General features: G+C 45.3%; 1 protein-coding gene across 1 annotated transcript in view; it reads right to left on the bottom strand.

Moving 5' to 3' along the window:
* Window positions 1-934: 934 nt before the first annotated feature.
* The window catches only part of LOC123482522 (glutamate receptor ionotropic, NMDA 2C-like), a gene marked incomplete at its 3' end in the record, with an annotated part of 55,323 nt that continues 34,938 nt past the window's right edge, over window positions 935-21,319 (bottom strand). The window contains 3 exon segments of the mRNA XM_045210672.1: window positions 935-1,146; window positions 11,322-11,436; window positions 12,785-13,383. Of these exon segments, the coding sequence (XP_045066607.1) occupies window positions 935-1,146; window positions 11,322-11,436; window positions 12,785-13,383 (926 nt within the window).

Below are 21,319 nucleotides of genomic sequence, written 5' to 3' on the forward strand. Positions count from 1 at the left end.
GTAATATGCCAGGGAGATATGGATACTGTAGCTAAGAAAGTAATACTAAGTGCATGTTATGTAGAAAGCTGTTAGTAGCCCATGTGCCTCACCCTAATAATTTGGTCCCTTTCCCCCTCATAACTTAGCCTACTGTTCTGACTTGGTGGTGCACATGTAGCCTATAGCCTGTTTTAGAGAAATGTAATCATCTAATATTGTAAGAGCTTTCATTGTCTGCTTATATGCCCCCTTTATTTATCCTACGGTTCGGACTTGGTTTACATGGAGAATACTGTAAGAACGGCCCATGTTCTGAATTCTGTCACTGTACATTTCAAAAGTGCTGAACAAATAGTTATATTGACAATGTCCGTCCTAGCTCGCTCATTAATGTCTTAATCGAAATTACGGATTGCCTCTTATCCGCTCGTCGTCCTCTTATGCCATAGTTTGTACAACTCAAATGTCAGAAGAACCACATTTGTTTAAGCAAGTCAGCCATATCAGCTATGCTTTTTAAAAAGGCAGTAAATGAGGCTGAATGAACTGTTTTGCTGCCAGACAAGGCTCTGCTGATAGCCAGGTGAAGCAGTGGTAAGGATTCACTCCATGGTGCTGAAAAGAAAGCTCTGCTGTTGGGACAGCTTTATGTAGGCCCAAACAGTTTGTGGGCACCATTTGTCAATGCAATTAATCTATTGTTTAGTGTTGTGTTGTGTAGTGGCTTTGCTGGCATGCATCTAAAAATGTTTGTTTTTTGCCCCACAAAGATTTACATGCTAACATCGCTACTGACAATAAGTAATGGTTAGTGAAACAGGATAATGGATGTACATGACCATAGTAGTACACTACAATTTTATGCTCTGTTTCATTCTTCTAATCAGAAAAAGTGTGTTGTCATTAATGTCAGAGAAGACCAAAAGGTTTCAAGGAATTTTGTACCACTCACGTCTCTGTCTTGTTGGACTGGCGGCGGCAGGGCACAGTGTTGCTGACACAGGTCCCAGTCATGGGGTCGACAGCCTCCACTATGACAAAGGGACGTTCCTCCAGGGTGGCCACAGTCAAGTGTCTGTTATCTGATACAGGCTCCAGATAAGTGCCGTAGCGAGGCCACACCGGGTATCTCATCTGCAGGATCCCCATCTCATAGTTCCCCACCTGGAAGACAAGAGAGAGAAGGGAAAAGAACAGGCATGAGTCATACTTTATCTTATCGGTATTTATACCTGCAATACAATCACATCTCAAACTACTCCTCAGAGATTTGTGTCTGATTTCAATGCAGCTGTGTGGGAAATGCCAAGAGATTAAGTTGAGGAAATGTTATTTCCAGGTCTGAATGTTTTGTTATCAATTTTCCTGTGTATTTTATTATATTTTATTACAGAGAAGATGAAAAAAACAAAATAAATTTTTCTGTTGTGAATGCTAAATGATGGATTCTCTTTTTCCACTAGGAAAACATGCAGTCAATCAAATATATATCAGGATGCAGAAAGACAAGATCTGTTCCCATTTTAAATAGACCTCAACAATCCTGAGGCACACACTGAGGAGTTGCACCACCTGTGATGTCTCCTTGTACTAAGTTAGAGAAGTTTGTCTAGTCTCACTCTGAACATCTGTTCTCAAGCTGTGAGGATCAGCGGGTCACAGAGGACCAAACTCTTTATCTGCTGTTTCCTCCATTACCAAACACAGTTCTCCATCTCAGTGGTGATGAAGTAGTTCAGTATGCTGAACAGCACTTCTCTGCTTCATTGCAGTGACTCAGAAAACAAGTGATCACACCCAGTAATTAAACTGTGGCTTTCACAGAGCCCAACGCAGTAACACTTATATTATTGTTCTCTATGGTTTTATGTGTTGAGGATGAGGTTGTAAACATTTACATAGTGATGGTGATTTAATCGTTCTTAATGGCAAACATATTGTGCCTTTAATCAGTGAAGTTCCATAATTGAGAGTTGTTTAAGGTTAAACAAAGAGACAAAAGCTACAAATAAGTTTTCTCTCCAGAATGTTTTTGTTTTGATTGCTTTTTATGCCTCCTAATTATTACGGTGCCACATTAAAATGGATTGTGAACTGTGTTGATAATTGTATTCATTGTTACTGTGTTTGCACATAGACCATATTGACCAATTTTTATGTTTCTGTCAATATATTGGCGGATTGTCACAAGCATCAGCAACAAAAGGCTGCAGGGTAAAACCATTTCATTGCTCATATTGAGAACATTTAACAACAAGTTTGTGTTCAATCAGCTACCTCTACAAAGGCAGAAGACTGGTCAATACCCTTTTAGAATGTATGGATTGCACTACCATCTTTAATTCATATCAGGGGGTCACTAAAATAATGCTTGGCCAACACTGAGGCATCTAAGACACAAAATGAGCACTGAAATGTAAAACTTTACAATAACAATAATAATATTTGACATATCTGAGCAAAATCTAAATCACATATTCTTATATCACGATGATCACAAGCAACTGTGAGTCAAAGACTGCATAATTCTGCTTACTTTGGAAAATGATTGGCTGTCCTAAACGTTTTATTACAACCCTTTAGGAGAAACAGGAGGTCAACCCGTACCACTGACAAATGCCTTTGCTTCATAATAATCTCTCCTACTAATACTGGAAGCCATGATGTTATCTGATTATTGCAGTCATTATTGTCAGATGTCACAAAGGACAACAAAATACAACTATTAGAATATCCTCTGTTTTACTGGTATGTTTAGTTATTCCTGTCTCTCCTGTCAGACTATTGATTAATCCCCTTGTTTTCATTTCTCCCAGTTTATGGGCTTGTCAATGGATCGCGATGGTAAATCTCATCAAAATGCACTGGGATGAAACGCATCTCAGCCCTGTGGCTCATTAGAGTCCACCGCCATGCTGCTAGCGAAATGAAGCTCCTCCCCACACTGCCCACGGGGCCACGTTATCACACACAACTCCACACTGAAGCAGCCCGCTAAACACCCAATGCTTGTTATCTAGAAATGACTGTTAGAAGGTAATCTCAACCTGGTCTCTTTGACCTCCTAGGTTTTTAAGCAACTTCTTTTAGTTATAAACAATGTAATATCCTGAAGCTCTGTTTTGAAGAAAGTTTCCGATTGTGTTCTATGAGTTGTGAGTGAACTAGTACTTTATTCCCCTGTAGACTGGAAACAGAAAAAGTTTAATTGACTATGTCACTTCGAGACCATATATCATGAGGAGCCTATCGAACAAATATTTTGACCCCAGAAGTGTTTGGAAATCAACTTCCTGTGTACCACGCTATAATTTCAGGAGGACTGGAGGAGATGTACGTCTAGGAAGCAGTCGCTTCCCCAACACCGTATACCAACCAGCAGGATAGGAGCTGTGACGGGAGCAGGCTCCAGCCTCCAGGGCTTCATTCTCACTCATCTCTATATCACTTCCTGTCTCTTCCTCAATGTTTTCTCTCTCTCTCTCTCTCTCTCTCTCTCTCTCTCTCTCTCTCTCTCTCTCTCTCTCTCTCTCTCCTCTCTCTCTCTCTCTCTCTCTCTCTCTCTCTCTCTCTCTCTCTCTCTCTCTCTCTCTCTCTCTCTCTCTCTCTCTCCCTCTCGCTCTCGCTCTCGCTCTCTCTCTCTCCTCTTCTCCCAAGCTGACTTTTTTGGAGAGGGAAGAGGCTCGAGGGTGGAGGATAGAGGATAGTACTGTCAGCCCAACTACATTTGGAAAGAGCACTGTGGTGATTTACCTGGCTAATAAATGAGCAGATGAGTGTGCAATCAGTCTTTAGTGTGCCAGGAAATATCATGGGTGAGAGCTGAGCTGTGGGGGGTTGTTTCCGAGATGACTGAAGACAATGCGATGAGTGGCTGGGACTTCTAGTAGAAATAACAAAAGCAATCAGAAGGAGAGATTGATTCTAAGCTCTTGGTGAAAAGACATGTAGTTTACCAGCTTTAAGAGGAAAAAATAGAGTAAGAGTGTCCCCTCACTCTTTTTACTGGCTTTACAGAGCCAAACCTCTTTGTTTGTGTCAAAGAACAGACTTGTCAGTTTGCCTTTGTAACATATTGGAGATGAGAGAGGGAGCCAAGATCTCAAATGCCTATAGCCTGAGCTTGGATAATACTTGGAGTGAGCAATGTTCCTAATGATTTGGTATTTGTTGTATTTTCTTAGGATCCCCATTAGCTGTTGTCAAATCCAAAAACATACTATAAGGCTCAGACTGGCTAAAACTAAGGAGAGAGAAAGACTTCTCCTCTTCTTCTCCTCCTCTTCTCCTCCTCCTCTTCTTCTCCTCCTCTTCTTCTCCCTCTCTTTACCAGAATAAGGAGTAAAAGCAAGGTGCAGTTTAAGGTGGAACACAAAGGAAAATTAAAAAATGAATTGAGCGAAGGGGAGAGTGAAGGAGTGCTGGACTCTACAAGGTTTCCAAAGCGTTCCATAGGGATTCTGGCCCATGTTGACTCCAATGCTTCTCAAAGTTGTGTCAAGTTAGCTGGATGTCCTTTGGGTGGATGATCATTCTTGATACACATGGGAAACTGTTGAGCATGAAAAACCCAGCAGCGTTGCAGTTCTTGACACACTCAAACCAGTACGCCTGGCACCGACTACCATACCCCGTTCAAAGGCACTTAAATATTTTGTCTTGCCCATTCACCCTCTAAATGGCACACATACACAATCCATGTCTCAATTGTCTCAAGGCTAAAAAATAATTATTTAACCTCTCTACTCCCCTTCATCTACACTGATTGAAGTGAAAAGGGATAATAGCTTTCACCTGGATTCACCTGGTCAGTCTATGTCATGGAAAGAGTTTGTAATGTTTTGTACACTCAGTGTGTCACAAGCTGGGCTTGGACTCCGGTCTCAGATGTGGAGAGCTGGGGGTTCTACCCCTTAGCCACAGAGGAGGTATAGTTGGACCCAAATGAAACACCCAAGGCAATACTCCAGGCAAGTAGATTTAATGTAAAAACAAAGGTTCTTCGCACTTCAAAAATAGTCCAACAAAAGTTCTTCTCAGAAAGAGGTATATTAACAGAGGTAGAGTAACAAAACAGGAGGCAAAACAAAATAACTCCACGAGGGGAGAAAAACAAACTAAAGATAACTTAGAAAACCTTACTTGGAAAGACACGGTGGGACAAAGCAGGAGACACATAGCCAGGACTCAAAACCAAGTGAGAAACAAGGGGAAAAACACACAGCTAAAATACTCTAGGGGAAACAAGGCACAGGTGACCTGGATCAAGCTAATAAGGACACACGAGGAAGAACTAAGGCAGAGGGGAACACAGATGACCTCTAGAGGCCCGGAGACAAACAGGAGGCAGGAAGCTGACAGGACCCCCTCCTCTAGGAACGACTCCTGACGTTCCTTCCAGAACACCCTGGCCTCAGGGTGCGAAAATCTCGGATCAAACCTGGGTCCAGGATGTCCCTGGCTGGAACCCAGGAGCGCTCCTCTGGCCCGTAGCCCTCCCAGTCCACCAGATACTGCAGAGAGTTCTGGACCCTCCGGGAGTCCAGTATCCGGCGGACTGTGTAGGCTGGCTGGCCGTCAATGATCCTGGGAGGTGGCGGGGGTCTGCGTGGGGGGGCAAAGGGAGAAGACAAGACAGGTTTAAGTAGTGAAACATGGAAAGTGGGGTTAATTCTAAGGGAGCGAGGGAGAACCAAACGATAAGAAACAGGGGTTAACTTTTTCTAGCTATGCGGAAAGGGCCAATGTATCTCTGGGAAAGCTTCTTGGATTCGACCCGGAGGGGCAGGTTCTTAGTGGCCAACCAAACTCTCTGACCAGCTCGGAAACTAGGGACCGTCCGGCGGTGGCGATTAGCCTGACTTTGGTATCTCTGGGAGGTCCGAAGGAGGGTACACCTGGCCTTCTTCCAGGTCCGCCTACAGCGTTGGACAAAGCGCTGGGCCGAGGGAACACCAACTTGCGCCTCTTCCTCTGGAAATAATGGAGGGTTGTAACCGAACTGGCATTCGAAGGGGGACAATCCGGTGGCTGAGGACTGGAGGGTGTTGTGGGCATATTCAGCCCAAATGATATAGGTGGCCCAAGACGTGGGATTACTGGCCGCCATACACCACAGGGTGGTCTCCAGATCCTGATTAATCCGTTCCGTTTGGCCATTAGACTCTGGATGGAACCCCGACGATAGGCTGGCTGTGGCCCCAATAAGCCTGCAGAAGGCCCTCCAAAACCGGGACGAGAATTGGGGACCTCGGTCGGAGACCACGTCCAGGGGAATACCAAATATCCGGAAGACATGGTTCATGAGGAGCTCAGCAGTCTCCTTAGCCGAGGGCAGCTTGGGCAGGGGAATAAACCGGGCAGCCTTAGAGAACCGGTCAACCACCACTAGGATGACGGTGTTGCCCTGGGATGGAGGAAGTCCCGTAACAAAGTCCAGAGAAAGGTGTGACCATGGCCTTCGAGGAACAGGTAAGGGATGGAGCAGTCCCTGGGGTCGCTGGCGTGTCGACTTTCCCTGGTTGCACACAGGGCAGGCCTCAACATAGACCTGCACGTCCTTCTTGATGGACGGCCACCAAAACCGCCGTCGGAGGAATTCCAGGGTGCGAGCACTGCCTGGATGGCATGTCAAGGGCGACTCATGACCCCACTGCAAGACGCGGGCCCGAACAGAGAGAGGAACGTACAGGCGACCGGCAGGACCACCGCCTGGATCGGGCTCATGGACAAGGGCTTCTCGTACCCCTCTTTCTAGTTCCCACTGAAGAGGTGCGACGATCCTAGACCTCGGAATAATCGATGCCAAGGGCTTCTCTTGTACCTCGGAAGAATAGGCTCGAGACAGGGCATCCGGCTTGACGTTCTTGGTGCCAGGTCGGTAAGACAGGAGGAACTGGAATCGATTAAAGAAAAGGGACCATCGTGCTTGCCGAGGGTTCATCCGCTTAGCCTGTTGGAGATATTCCAGGTTCTTGTGGTCTGTGAGAACCTGGAAAGGGTGCTGAGCCCCTCAAGCCAATGGCGCCACTCTTCCAAGGCTAGTTTTACCGCAAGCAACTCTCGATCCCCCACGTGGTAGTTGCGCTCGGCCTCAGACAGGCGGCGAGACATGAAGGCACAAGGGTGTAATCTCCCATCCTCACCCCTCTGTGACAGGACGGCTCCCACCCCCACCTCTGAGGCGTCCACCTCCACCACGAAAGGTCTTTCTGGGTCAGGGATCACCAGAATCGGAGCAGAAGTGAAGCGGCGCTTTGAGATCCTCGAAGGCCCCTGCTGCTTCCGGACCCCAGTGAATCTTGGTCCCTCCTCCCTTGGTAAGCGTCGTCAAGGGGGCTACCACCGAGCTGAAATTCTTAATGAACTTCCGATAGAAGTTAGAAAAGCCAATGAACCGTTGGAACCTCCTTGACCGTGGCAGGTGTGGGCCAGCAGTGGACCGCTTTGACCTTCTTGGGATCCATCTCTAGGTGCCCGGGAGTGACAATAAACCCGAGAAACTGAGTCTGAGAAACATGAAATTCACACTTCTCAGGTTTAACGTAGAGGTGATTGTCAAGGAGCCTCTGGAGAACCCTGCTAACATGCCCCTCATGCTCCTTCTGTGACCTCGAGAAGATGAGGATATCGTCCAGGTACACGAAGACGAACAGATTAAGCATATCCCGGAGAACATCATTAATCAGGGCTTGGAATACTGCGGGGGCATTGGTGAGCCCGAACGGCATCACCCGATATTCATAGTGCCCCGTGGGCGTGTTGAACGCCGTCTTCCATTCGTCTCCTTGCCGGATCCGCACGAGATGGTAAGCATTGCGAGAACCAGTTTAGTAAAAATGGAAGCCCCTTGAAGCAGCTCAAAAGCAGTGGCCATGAGAGGAAGGGGGTATCGATTCCGAACCGTGATCTTGTTGAGTCCCGGTAATCAATACAAGGCCTAAGACCCCGTCTTTCTTTTCAACAAAAAAGAAGCCCGCCCCAGCCGGGAAGTAGAGGCATAGATGAGGCCGGCTGCCAAGGACTCCTTAATGTAGGTGTCCATAGCTGCGTGCTCGGGGAGGACAAGGAAAAGATCCGACCTCTAGGAGGGCAGCACCCAGGGAGTAGATCAATGGCACAGTCATACGTGCGATGAGGCAGTAAGGAAGTAGCCCGGGCCTTGCTGAACACTGCCTTGAACCGATGGTAAACACTGGGGACTCGGGAGACGTCAACAGACTCTTGAAACTGGGTACTAGGGGCTGAGGGACTCTGAAGCATGCAGGTGAGTTGGCAAGTGGGACCCCAGCTTAGAATGGTGCCAGTAGGCCAGTCGATCTGGGGATTATGTCTGCATAGCCAAGGGTGACCCAGGATAATAGGATACTCGGGAGAGTCAATGAGATAGAAGGTCTCCTCCTGCTGGTGTTGAGAGATGGTAAGTCGCAGGGACTGAGTCGCCTCTGTAACCTTTCCTGGTTCCAGAGGTCTGCCATCTAAGGCTGTAACTGCCTGGGGTTGAGGAAGTAGTTGGGTAGGGATCTTAAGTTCCTTAGCCAAGGTTACATCCAGGAAATCACCTGCGGCACCGGAATCGATCATAGCCTGGACCCGATGCTGGTGGCCCTCCCAGGACAGAGTGGCTGGAATAGCCAGGACAGCGTTAGTAGGAGGAGCTCTAATTCTCCCCATCACAGCCCTCCTGTAGCTGGGCGGGGACAGGCGTTTCCCAAAGCTCGGGGCAAGTGGAGCGGAAGTGGCCGGCAACCCCGCAGTAGAGGCACCGACGCTCCCTCATGCGACGTTCCCTTTCGTTGGGAGAAAGCCTGGAACGGCCTAACTGCATGCTCTCCGGGGAATCCTGGAGCAGTTCAGGAGCCGGGGAAGCTCTGAATGACGGAGTCCAAACAGGAGAAACAGAGCTGCTCAGAGGAACTTGGGACTGAGACACCTGGCGGCGAGCCGTTCTCCGCTCTCTTAGACGATTGTCCAGGCGGATGGCCAAGGCTATGAGGGACTCGAGATCTCCAGCTGGTTCTCGGGTGGCTAACTCATCTTGAAGGGGCTCAGATAACCCTCCCTGAAAACAGACCCTCAGCGCTTCATCATTCCATCCGCTCCTTGCTGCTATGGTCCGGAAATCAATGGCAAAATCTGCCGTGCTTCGGGGCCCTGACGGAGAGACAGTAGGCGCTTGGAAGCCTCCCGCCCACTGACAGGATGATCGAACACCCGCTTGAACTCTTCTACAAATGCAGCGTGGGAGTCACAACAGGCCTCCTGGGACTGCCACACCGAGAGGCCCAGGCGAGCTCCTTGTCTGAAAGAAGGGTAATGATGTAGGCAATCTTGGAACGGTCTGTGGGAAAACTTGAGGGTTGGAGCTCGAAGGTGAGGGGAGCATTGGGTGAGGAAACCCTGGCAAGAGCTTGGATCCCCAGAAAAGGGCTTGGGAGGTGGTAGTCGGGGCTCCGCCACTAGAGAAGGCCTGTCGTCACTGGGGGGTGACCTGGGGGAAGGGAGAGGACCAGGGAGGCGTTCAAAGAGCTGGCGGAGGGAACTCATCATTTCGGCCAGGAGTTGAGAATGACTAGCCATCAGCTCTTCTTGTCGGCTGAGAACGGCTTCATGGCGCTGGAAAGAAGCCTCATGTCGAGTGATCACCGCCAACAGGTCCTGGGAACTGAGTGTTTCTGGGTCCATGATTGACTTGGTTTTTCTGTCACAAGCTGGGCTTGGACTCCGGTCTCAGATGTGGAGAGCTGGGGGTTCTACCCCTTAGCCACAGAGGAGGTATAGTTGGACCCAAATGAAACACCCAAGGCAATACTCCAGGCAAGTAGATTTAATGTAAAAACAAAGGTTCTTCGCACTTCAAAAATAGTCCAACAAAAGTTCTTCTCAGAAAGAGGTATATTAACAGAGGTAGAGTAACAAAACAGGAGGCAAAACAAAATAACTCCACGAGGGGAGAAAAACAAACTAAAGATAACTTAGAAAACCTTACTTGGAAAGACACGGTGGGACAAAGCAGGAGACACATAGCCAGGACTCAAAAACCAAGTGAGAAACAAGGGGAAAACACACAGCTAAAATACTCTAGGGGAAACAAGGCACAGCTGACCTGGATCAAGCTAATAAGGACACACGAGGAAGAACTAAGGCAGAGGGGAACACAGATGACCTCTAGAGGCCCGGAGACAAACAGGAGGCAGGAAGCTGACACAGTGTACGTTTGCCTCATTGATCTGCAATGAATGAGCATGTTTTCTTGTTATTCTTTTGAAGAATCACTTCAGGTAACTTTTTTGAGTAGCTCAGATATTTCCAGTAACGGAGTCTAAAGATGAGTCTTATTGATCACGTCCAGCAGTAAGCTTGTTGACATCTCAACCTCAAAGTGGATTCACTACACTGCTCATTCATCTTCTGTTGTATTTTTAATTGCAACCTTTCCATTGGCTCAAGCTGTCAATAGAGTTCTACCCTCTCTCTCTCTGACCCACCACACATCTGATAGCCTACAGTACAGTGCACTCAGACCCTTCAACTACAGAGGCATAGGCCTCAATTTCAATAACATATCTGAAATTAATAGGAACCAACCTTGAGAGAACATCGATAGCACGTAATAAGCTGGAGAAGGCCCGGCGGTGTTTACCCAGAGATGAGGTTTGGCCCAACATGTTCTGACACACATCAACCTCCATTCAACCACTGACTGCATTTAAGGAAGAAAACCATCCTCCACCTCCCTTCAGTGTCTACTCCCTACTGGGAACCCCCTGACAATATCTACCTTCAATAAAGCCTGCTGGTAATTGAGGCTGCAGAATTTCTCACATTGACTCGTCATGGGGGGTGAAGAAGGGTATTACAGATAGAGGCTATGAAGTGTGAGACGACGTTCTGTTCGCTAAGAGCTGGTGGCTCTGAGGTAGTGGAACGCTAGGCTGGCTGATTTGAATAGCTGGTGTTTATAGAGAGACCAGTCAGACGTGTAATCACACTAGGCCTGTGGTATGGAGAGGTATAGTGACCGATTAGGACACTGTGATGGGTAGGAGGCAGTTAGAGCCCAATGCTAGCCTATTAGGTGGACAGCATGCATTTTGTAACAGGTGATGCAATGGAAATGTAACAGCGCACAATATGCCCAAGTCAAGACCTGTCAGGGATAGTTCATGAAAATACAGGGGGAATGAGGAAGTAATTAATGTGTTGTTAATAACACTTTCTGGAGTTTTTCCTTTCGTAATGAGCAGGTTATATAGCCTTATTACCTTGTAGTCAGATAACACAAAGACCAACCCTAGTTTTACTGATTGGGAGGAATATAATGAAGTGTAATGTCTCACCTTATCCCACTGTCTCTCCCGGTCTAAGGTGATGATGACCATGGCTGGGTTGATCAGGTACCCTTCAGGGTTGAACGAGAAGTCGTTGTGTTCCCATGTTACGTTTAACATGTGCCTGGAAACAAGGGAAATCAATTAGAGGGTTAAATACTCATTACAACACTATACTAATAGTCGTTAATGCCCATTAATCCAATCTTCCAATGGTTTCATCCTATTTCTAAAGCACCACATGCTGCTTGTTTTGCACATAGCTATCGACATGCTGTGAACTCCCTGTCATCACGCCCTGCGAGGCTGCTCTCTCTCTCAGTCCAGCAGAGGTGATGAAAGCATGCTGGGTAATGAACGGGCCCTCTGTCTAGTCCATGTGAAAGGCTTGTTTAATCTGGTAATCTGTGATAATCTTATTAACAGGTGGAGTGATTTATAATCAAAAGCTCATTAAAAAAAGACCTAATTAAATGAGGTGTTGAATCTATTGACCGCCGAGGAGAGAGCGAGACACTGCACCGTTTGAAGTGGCTCCCTTTGAATAGGGTCTGTGAGAAAGAACAACGTTGTGCCAGGGAGGGAAATAAAAGAGTGGTGAGCAGACGGAGAGTGCTGTAGCAGGCCTGCCGGACCCTCATATTACCAACTCTTTGGTCATTGCTATTCAACTCAGGACTTTTTTGTCTTTAAAGTGGAAATAGTAGGGGTTGGAACAGCAGTATGACTCAAATCAAAGGCTGAAATACAGCTGCCCAGACGTTTCTCCTTTTTCATGAAGGATTTTGATTTACAAAAAGAGAAGTTATCTTTCCCTCAGGCTAGCCACTTTCAGAAAAGAGAAAATTACTTCTGAGGAGAAAGTGATGTTTTAATACCACTGAACTGTGTCAGATTTCATATTACGATCCTGGTCTGCAAAAATTAATATAGAATACCCCCCTGTACCCTGCCTGGAAACTCCCCTATCCTCCCAGTCCAGTCTCAAATGCTGACGCTGACGTTTTCCCTACAGAAGCCGAGCCTCCCTTTGGCTGATTAAAAATGTTCTCGAACCAAATAGGATTTGCTCCATGTTCCCTGGCACAGATGGCACCAGATTGCTCTTTTGGGCTGGGCTAGTATGACAGGCCACACCATCTCTCTGTGATGCCAGTGCTTCCAACAGTGAGGTGATAGAACAGAGGTAGGATGGATGAGTTGGCAGGCAGGGGTTAAGGGAGTGACATGGAGCGTACCATGTTGCCCCCCACCACAACATTAAGCAGATGGAAAGCCACAGCTAAATGACTGTTGAGCAACTGTTGACTGATGTTGCCAACTCTCTCTCTCTGTTTCAAGTCAGTCCTTCTCTATCTGCTACAGTTATCACTTAATCTCTCCATTTTGGTTGGCTTTTGTTATTGCAATGAACAATCTCGAACCTACAGTATGTCAGTATGCCCCCCTTCCACCCCCCCACCTCCATTCACCTGAATAGTGTATCATTAGAAGATGCCCTAACAGGGCTGTGGCAGTCGTTGTGGCCCTCGGGGATGAAGCCCCTCTGTTTGCGGAAGCTCTGCACCCCTTTGACCACGATGGCCACCCCGTCCCGCACCCTCTTCCTCAGGCTCATCCGCCAGCGGTCGGTGATGATGCTGATGAGGCCCACAGGGAAGCTGTTTGGTGGGGGCATGTCTGGGTTCCCTACGGCAAGGCTGGGGAGGATCCAGATGTAGCCAGGCCCCAGCAGGCCGGCCTCTCCGGCCATACTGAACAGGTACTGGGCCTCCTCATGGGAGCAGTATACCAGCAGCACCTGGGCGTCGATCTGCTGCAGCAGGCGCCGTGCCCGGATGTCGTTCATGCCGTCAGCAGACATGTCGAAGGTCAGCACGTCCTGCAGTTCCCACATGAAGTAGCTGGTGTCGGTGAAGGTCTTGACATAGTCCACGTAGACCTCATAGCCCGGGTACAGGCTGGTGATGACCACGAAACTGTCCCAGTTGTACTCCTCCATCACCTTGAACATGCCGTTGATCTGCTGCTCGATGGAGGATCCCAGCTGGAGGAACGTGGAGCCGTCGCCCTGCAGAGAGACACAAACAGCAGAGTGAGCACAGATAACAGCCCTTAATGGATAGTTCATTTCATTTCAGCTCAATCAATTTGCTCAATTTATCTAACAAGCAAAATTAAAACCTTCTAATGATCTAATGCAATGACTTTCTTAATAGCCTACTTAGTGGCAAATATATGATTGCGGTTTATGTCATTCAGCCAGTTATATGTAAAAAATAAAATAATTACAGTAGACCACCCAGAAGTGGTGTGTAGTCTCTGGGCTGAGAGGCAGTACTGTACAGTAAGTTATTGTGTTTAGTGTTGCTCTACCTGGAGCCCAGGCACCATTCATCACTTTAACCCATGTGTCTCCCAATTGCCACAGCAACGCTGGCCCTCATCCATACTTTTGTCTTGCAAATGCAGAAGGATGGCACTATGACTGAGCCCAGCCTCTGTTTTCTCTTTTCATCTCTCCCCGTTCTCAAGATGTCTCTCCTCTTTGACCTTGGAGAGAGGAGTATGAAAATGCTGTGTTGTGTTAACTAAAGTGATCCAGGTATTTTAAGGAAGATCAGAGCTGGTTCTTGCCTGTGTGTGTTTGTCTTCTTTTAGTATGTTCAGGGAACAGAATAATATAAGTTTTTTCCATCAATCTTGTTGAAATATTTATATACGTAATGGTCTTGGCATCAACATGTTCTGCAACCTGGGAAGGCTATGGGCTTACATAGGGCAGGGTTTTATTTTTGTGTTTCTTACTAGAACATAACAGAATCCATCATTGTTTTTAAGACTGCTTATGACCATACAGTACATTTTCAGGTTGGATGCCATTGATATGTCTTGACTCTAAGAGAAGTTAATGATTGTTTATTGGTTTTGAATTATGCACGCTGCTCATAGAAATCATTGCACCATAATTGCTTTGTAAAACAAATAGCATCGTAAATCATATGCACCCCCAGTGAATTGTAGTGAGGAACAAAGTGTAATAAAAATGTACAGAAATTACAGATATTTTACTGTTTCACTGGCTGCATATCTGGGTTGATAATTAAGACTTTCACTTTTTAAATGACATTGCATAAACGGCAACTTTAGAATCAATAAAAAGCGTATCATTTTCTTTATCACCCCAAATAAATCTATAAAGTAGATTTGATGATACATTTTTTACTTTTGTCCCTCCTAAGTCAGAATGATTGTGGTGAGGCTCAGTTCCTTGATATTATGCCATTTATATGCCATTCACACATACAGTGCCTTCAGAAAGTATTCACACCCTTTGATGTTTTACACATTTTGTTGTGTTACAGCCTGAATTAAAAATGGATTCAATTGAGATTTTTTTGTCACTGGCCTACACACAATACCCCATAATGTCAAAGTGGAATTATGTTTTTCGAAATGTTTACAAATTAATAAAAAAAATAAAAGTTGAAATGTCTTGAGCCAATAAGTATTCAACCCCTTTGTTTGGCAAGCCTTAATAGGTTCAGGAGTAGAAATGTGCTTAACAAGTCACATAATAAATTGCATGGATTCACTCTGTGTGCAATAATAGTGTATAACATGATTTTTGAATGACTACCTCATCTCTGTACCTCACACATACAATTATCTGTAAGGTCTCTCAGTCGAGCAGTGAATTTCAAACACAGATTCAACCACAAAGACCAGGAAGGTTTTCCAATGCCTCGCAAAGAAGGGCACCTATTGGTAGATGGGTAAAAATAAAAATAAGCAGACATTGAATATCCCTTTGAGTGAAGTTATTAATTACACTTTGGATGGTGTATCAATACACCCAGTCACTACAAAGATACAGGCATCCTTCCTAACTCAGAGGAAGGATGTAGGGTTAGGGTGTAAGGTTTGAGCATAGCCTGAAGGTAGGGCGTTGCAGTTCCCCTTGCTGTTCCGTTGGTAAGCACCATGGTCGTGTAGTGGATGAGAGCTTCAACTGGAAGCCAGTGGAGTGTGTGGAGGAGCGGGGTGACATGAGAGAACTTGGGAAGGTTGAAAACCAGGTGGGCTGCAGCGTTCTGGATAAGTTGCAGGGGTTTGATGGCACAAGCGGGGAGCCCAGCCAACAGCGAGTTGAAGTAGTCCAGACGGGAGAGGACAAGTGCCTGGATTAGGACCTGCGGCGCTTCCTGCGTGAGGTAGGGTCATATTCTACGGATGTTGGAGCGAGTCACTGCTTTGATGTTTGCAGAGAACGGTAGGGTGTTGTCCAGGGTCACGCCAAGGTTCTTTGCACTGGGAGGGCGACACTAGAGTTGTCAACCGTGATGGAGAGGTCTTTGAGCGGGCAGGCCTTCCCCAGAAGGAAGAGCAGCTCCGTCTTGTCGAGGTTAAGCTTGATGTGGTGGGCCGACGTCCAAGTTGAGATATCTGCCAGGCACGCAGAGATGCGTGTCGACACTTGGGTGTCAGAAGGGGGGAAGGAGAAAAGTAGTTGAGTGTCATCCACATAGCAATGATAGGAGAGACCATGTGAGGATATGACGGAGCCGAGTGACTTGGTGTATAGAGAGAAGAGGAGAGGGCCTAGAACCGAGCCCAGGGGGACACCAGTAGTGAGAGTAAGTGGTGCAGACACAGATCCTCTCCACGTCACCTGGTAGGAGCAGCCTGCCAGGAAGGATGCAATCCAAGAGTGTGCAGAGCCTGAGACGCCCAGCCCTGAGAGGGTGGAGAGGAAGATCTGATGGTTCACGGTGTCGATGGCAGCGGATAGATCTAGGAGGATGAGAACAGAGGAGAGAGAGTCAGTTTTGACAGTGCAGAGAGTCTTCCTGACACAGAGAAGAGCAGTCTCGGTTGAGTGACCTATCTTGAAGCCTGACTGGTTAGGGTCAAGAAGATCGTTCTGAGAGAGACAATGAGAAAGTTGATCAGAGACAGCACGCTCAAGTGTTTTGGAAAGAACAGAAAGAAGGAAAGAAAAACAGTTATAGAGTTTAATGGCTGTGATAGGAGAAAACTTTAAGTTTTAGTAATTTTAGTTTCTCCACAATACTAACCTAATTGACAAAGTACAAAGAAGGAAGCCTGTACAGAATTAAACTATTCCAAAACATGCATCCTGTTTGCAACAAGGCACTAAAATAATACTTCAAAAACTTTTGTCCTGAATACAAAGTGTTATGTTTGGGGTAAATCCAATACAACACATTACTGAGTACCACTCTCCATATTTTCAAGCATAGTGGTGGCTGCATCATGTAATGGGTATGCTTGTAATAGTTAAGGACTTGAGAGTTTTTCAGGATAAAAAAGAAACGGAATGGAGCTAAGCACAGGCAAAATCCTAGAGGAAAACCTGGTTCAGTTTGCTTTCCACCAGACACTGGGAGATGAATTCACCTTTCAGCAGGACAATAACCTAAAACACAAGGCCAAATCTACACTGGAGTTGCTTACCAAGAAGGCAGTGAATGTTCCTGAGTGGCCGAGTTACAGTTTTGACTTAAATCTACTTGAAGATCTATGGCAAGACCTGAAAATGGTTGTCTAGCAATTGTAGTGTCTTAGGGTCTATGATTGTGCTGACGTTTGCAAAAAAGTGTGTTAGAGGAAACTTGGCTCTGCTTGCTGAAATATCTGGAAAGCATTACTAAATTCCTGGAAAAAAGGATATGGGAAGATATGTAGAAAAGCCAGGGATTGGTGTATTAAAATCACGCCATACTATGTCACATAGGATATAAATACCAGGTCTTGAATATAGGGGGGAGAATAGCAAATCACAGAATTGGGTCCGGCTGTTCTTCAGATATCTGCAGGTATCTGTAAATCTGACGCTGAAACTCTTTGTTATAATAAACCTTTATAATCAAAGTACAGTGTCAGCGGATCTTCTTATCATCACGGCATTATCAGCAACGTTTGTTTTTTCACCACACAATGAAAATGAATTTTGAAAATAATAATGTCAAATGTTGCACAATCCAGGTGTGGAAAGATCTTAGAGACTTACCCAGAAAGACTCACAGCTGTAATCGCTGCCAAAGGTGATTCTAACATACCTATCGAATCAAGATATATTCAAGGTTCTTTGTTTTTTGTTTTACAAATGTTAGAATTTTTCTTCCACTTTGACATTACAGAGTATTTTGTGTAGATTGTTGACAAATCTGTTTTAATCCCACTTTGTAACACAACAAAATCTGGAAAAAAAGTCAAGGGGTGTGAATACTTTCTGAAGGCACTGTATGCCTTTTTTCCTTGATGCTATCAGAGCAGTACCCAGAAGTCACTGCTTCACTCAACCTGTCCCTTTCCCTCTCTAGGGGACTGTGCTCTGTCTCTGTCATGGTCATCAAGCTTGTTGAGGTTTGGGGTTACAGAAAGCCAGGTATCCAGAGACCAGGACTACTCTGTTCTCGTTCTGCTGTTTCATTCTGTCTCCTTGTTGTCCTTCAGAGAAGTCTAAAGTAGGTTAGAACCATCTGTGTGTCTCCTGATGTCAGACATCATATTGGTCTATTCCTCTGAGTGTCTCCGCTGACCGTTCTCATCGCTCTGAATATCACATCCTCTCTGTTTCTATTTCAATTAGTAACATTGAACATTTAGCTATTTGTGTTCTACCCTTTTCCATATACAAAAGACCTCCTTCTATATTACCTTGGAGGTAGATGTGATACAGTAGAAGGGACAATAAAACATCTTGCAACATCGGCTTAGCAAGAGCAAGGGTGTTATGCAGGTTGGTAACTGAGCAGGTTGTGAAGATGGCATTTTCTAACTCCTCTCAGTGTCCCGCAGCAAATCTGTCAAAGTTATTGCCTTCTTTCTGTGCATGCAGCCTTTTTTCACCACTTGTATGCCACGAGTATTAATCTGGCAGAGTGTAAAATCAATTTGCTCCTTAGCATGTATGTGCGTGTGTGTGTTTGTGTGTGTATGTGCCTGTGTGTGCCTGTGTTTGACTGTGTCTAGTATGTGTACACGATCACACTGTGACTCTCAGCCAAAAGAAACCTAAGGGTCTATCTAGAGAAAAGCCCCCAACTAAGTGTGGTAGCGTCCACTCAATTATTGTCGAGACAGTTAGCTACTGTACTGGACAGCGGACTGCCACAGGCTCAGCTACAGCCCAACCCAGCATGCTAAAGCTCTTAACCATTATGCATCAGGACACAACTCCATATCTGATGATCTGATGTCTGAATCAAATCGCTTGAGGGGATTTAAGGGAATCTGGTTGGAAACAGGTGTCCGTTACCAATACTACGTGCTGAATATGAAACTAAATCTCGTATAGGTGTAGGGCAGATTTTGCCAGATGTTTGTTTCTTTATGTTGATGGTGATTAGTATATGGTGTTGTTGTTTCCATGAAAGGGTTGTGACTATAGACTGACGTCCCATTGTGCCTCTGTACTGTAAGTGTTTCATAAAGAAGATTTAAAGTCAACTAGTTAACAGCTTAGCCTCCACTGGCACTGCGAGAGTTTAGGACTATAAGGTTCTATCTGCAAAAAGATGATTCTGAGATAATTGGCTTTAAAGTTCCGGACCCTCATTGGTTTGAATGGTGTCAGCAATTTTTTATCTTGTATTCTTTTACACTTAACAACATGAATTGGGTTATTTAGAGTACTATATAGGTAGAGAACATTGAACAGAACAAGGCTATGTCTATAAAAAAAAAAGATCTACAAAATTGCAGATAGAACCTTAGTCCCAAGCTCTCGAGTCTGGTCAGTGGTCTGTTTAACAAGAGTGATATGTCTTCTGTAATCTGTTTACAAACAACAAGATAGAGTGATATGTCTTTATATACTTTAACAAAAACACATATCTCATCTCTTCTCCCTAATTGTATGTTTTATATTAACCAACTGGCTCTTTGCTTGAGTGCTTTGTGGCTTTGTGGGTAACAGATTAGCAGCTGAATGCTTTACAAATGGGTTGAATTGGGGTCAGATGAGAGATAAAAGCCATATATATCACTGCACAGAGGCTTTTATAGGACCACAGGTCAGTGGTCAAGAACCCCAATACAACAGATTTTCTTTTCAGAATACAATGCCCTCTACAGTAGCCATTCCAGAAGGGCCGGTGGAGAGAAAGAGGCAGACGTGCTCTGCCTCGTTCTCTCTCTTGTTGCCTCTCTCTTTCTCTCTTCTTCCTCCCTTTGTGCAAGAGGAGCACATGGCAGCCTGCTCTCTCTCTCTCTCTCTCTCTCTCTCTCTCTCTCTCTCTCTCTCTCTCTCTCTCTCTCTCTCTCTCTCTCTCTCTCTCTCTCGCTCTCTTTCTCTCTCTCTCCAATGGTGAGTGACTTCTGGACATGGATCTTTGCTGCGGCATATGTCCGCCTGCAACTGCCAGCGTGATGTGCCCTGGCACTGTCGTCATGTGCTCGTCCCATGTGCTGACGTCACAGAGAACCTGCGCAGGGCCGAGGAACAGACGTACACCGCCGTAGTCATTTGTCCTTCCTCACAATAATAGAGGAGATCCAAAGGCAGTAACAGATAGCACTGCATTACAATAATTTTGTACGTTTGAGTTTTATTGCATCCATTTTGAATGCATTTATATTACATTGTAACACTAAAGTGAGCACAAATTTGTCACTGTCTGAATTGTCTTGTATTCTGTAATTCTCATGCTAAATTATCTAGTAAATTATTATGCGCCATAAACAATGTTTATTATATGCCTTTGACTTATAAAAAAAAAAATATATTAAGTGATTTTCTTATGTATTCATGCATCCTTACTCAGATTGCAGACTCCCATACAGATCCTCTGAATACCATCCCTGCCTATTTAGCCCTGTCTAGACAGTTCATACTGTATCTGTGTCACTGGCCCCAGGATGCATAGCAACAAGGTAGAGAGGGACACAAGTAGGTTTAGCATGTGAAGAAAGGAAGAGAGAAAAAGGTTGCTCTACTTTAGGGATGGGCCTCAGGCTCCCCTTCCTGCTTTGAGAAACGAGGTCTGCTACTGCTGCTCGCTCTGTTTCCCAACACCTCTCCGGACCACTGAAGCAAAGAGACTCTGGACCCAATCCTAACTTAAGATACATGTAAACTTATGCATAAATTATGCATTAATGTCAATGGGAGATTTAAGATGTAATAAAAAAATGTGGGTTACAGACATAAATCTCAAGTTAGGATTCGGTCCCCAGTGATAGGTGTGTGAAGCGAGACGGCTGGACAGACAGTCTGAATGCTGTCTTGTCTACCTGGGACTACTACAGTATGATGTTGTCTGATACGTCATGTCTCTGTCTATTGGGCTTTGCTGCAAGTGTGTTGTGGTTAAACATTTGATACATGACTGTCCCCTGCTATTCCCCTTGTGAATCATGTTAGAACATGGCATTGTCAAAGATCACATGTAATATAGTACAGATCAGATCAAATCAAATTAGGATTTGGGTACTGTATATGTTGTTTGAATCACAAGAGGTTGGGGAGGACGGGCTCGTGGTAATGGCTGGAGCGTAATAGGTGGAATCAGTGGAATGGTATCAAATACATCAAACACATGTTTTCCATTCCATTTGCTCCATTCCAGCCATTATTATGAGCCGTCCTCCCCTCAGCAGCCTCCACTGGTTTGTATGTACATTTCCCCAGTATTTATGTGATTCTGTGTTTGTCCTACATATGTAGGATCTTAATTTGATCACCCTGTTGTTGCAGGAAATATCCTGTACAGCTGGAAAGGCAAACTTGTAGTGTATTCAATGTTTTAAAAGGCTTCTATAGTTTCTAATTTCCACTTAAAAATGTCAGTTTTGATTTGCCCTAACAAAAAATGTATCAACCCCTACAAAAATGTCCATTATTTATAATCCACACAATAATAATAATTTCCTGTTGCTGCAGGATTATTTTCCTGCTGTGAGAAACTGGTCAAATGAAGGTCCTACATATTTCATCCTGAGAAGGAAGAAGAGGATAAGGCTAAAGACTGTGATTAGAA

The sequence above is a fragment of the Coregonus clupeaformis genome, chromosome 35, assembly GCF_020615455.1.
Source record: "Coregonus clupeaformis isolate EN_2021a chromosome 35, ASM2061545v1, whole genome shotgun sequence".
Taxonomy (NCBI): domain Eukaryota; kingdom Metazoa; phylum Chordata; class Actinopteri; order Salmoniformes; family Salmonidae; genus Coregonus; species Coregonus clupeaformis.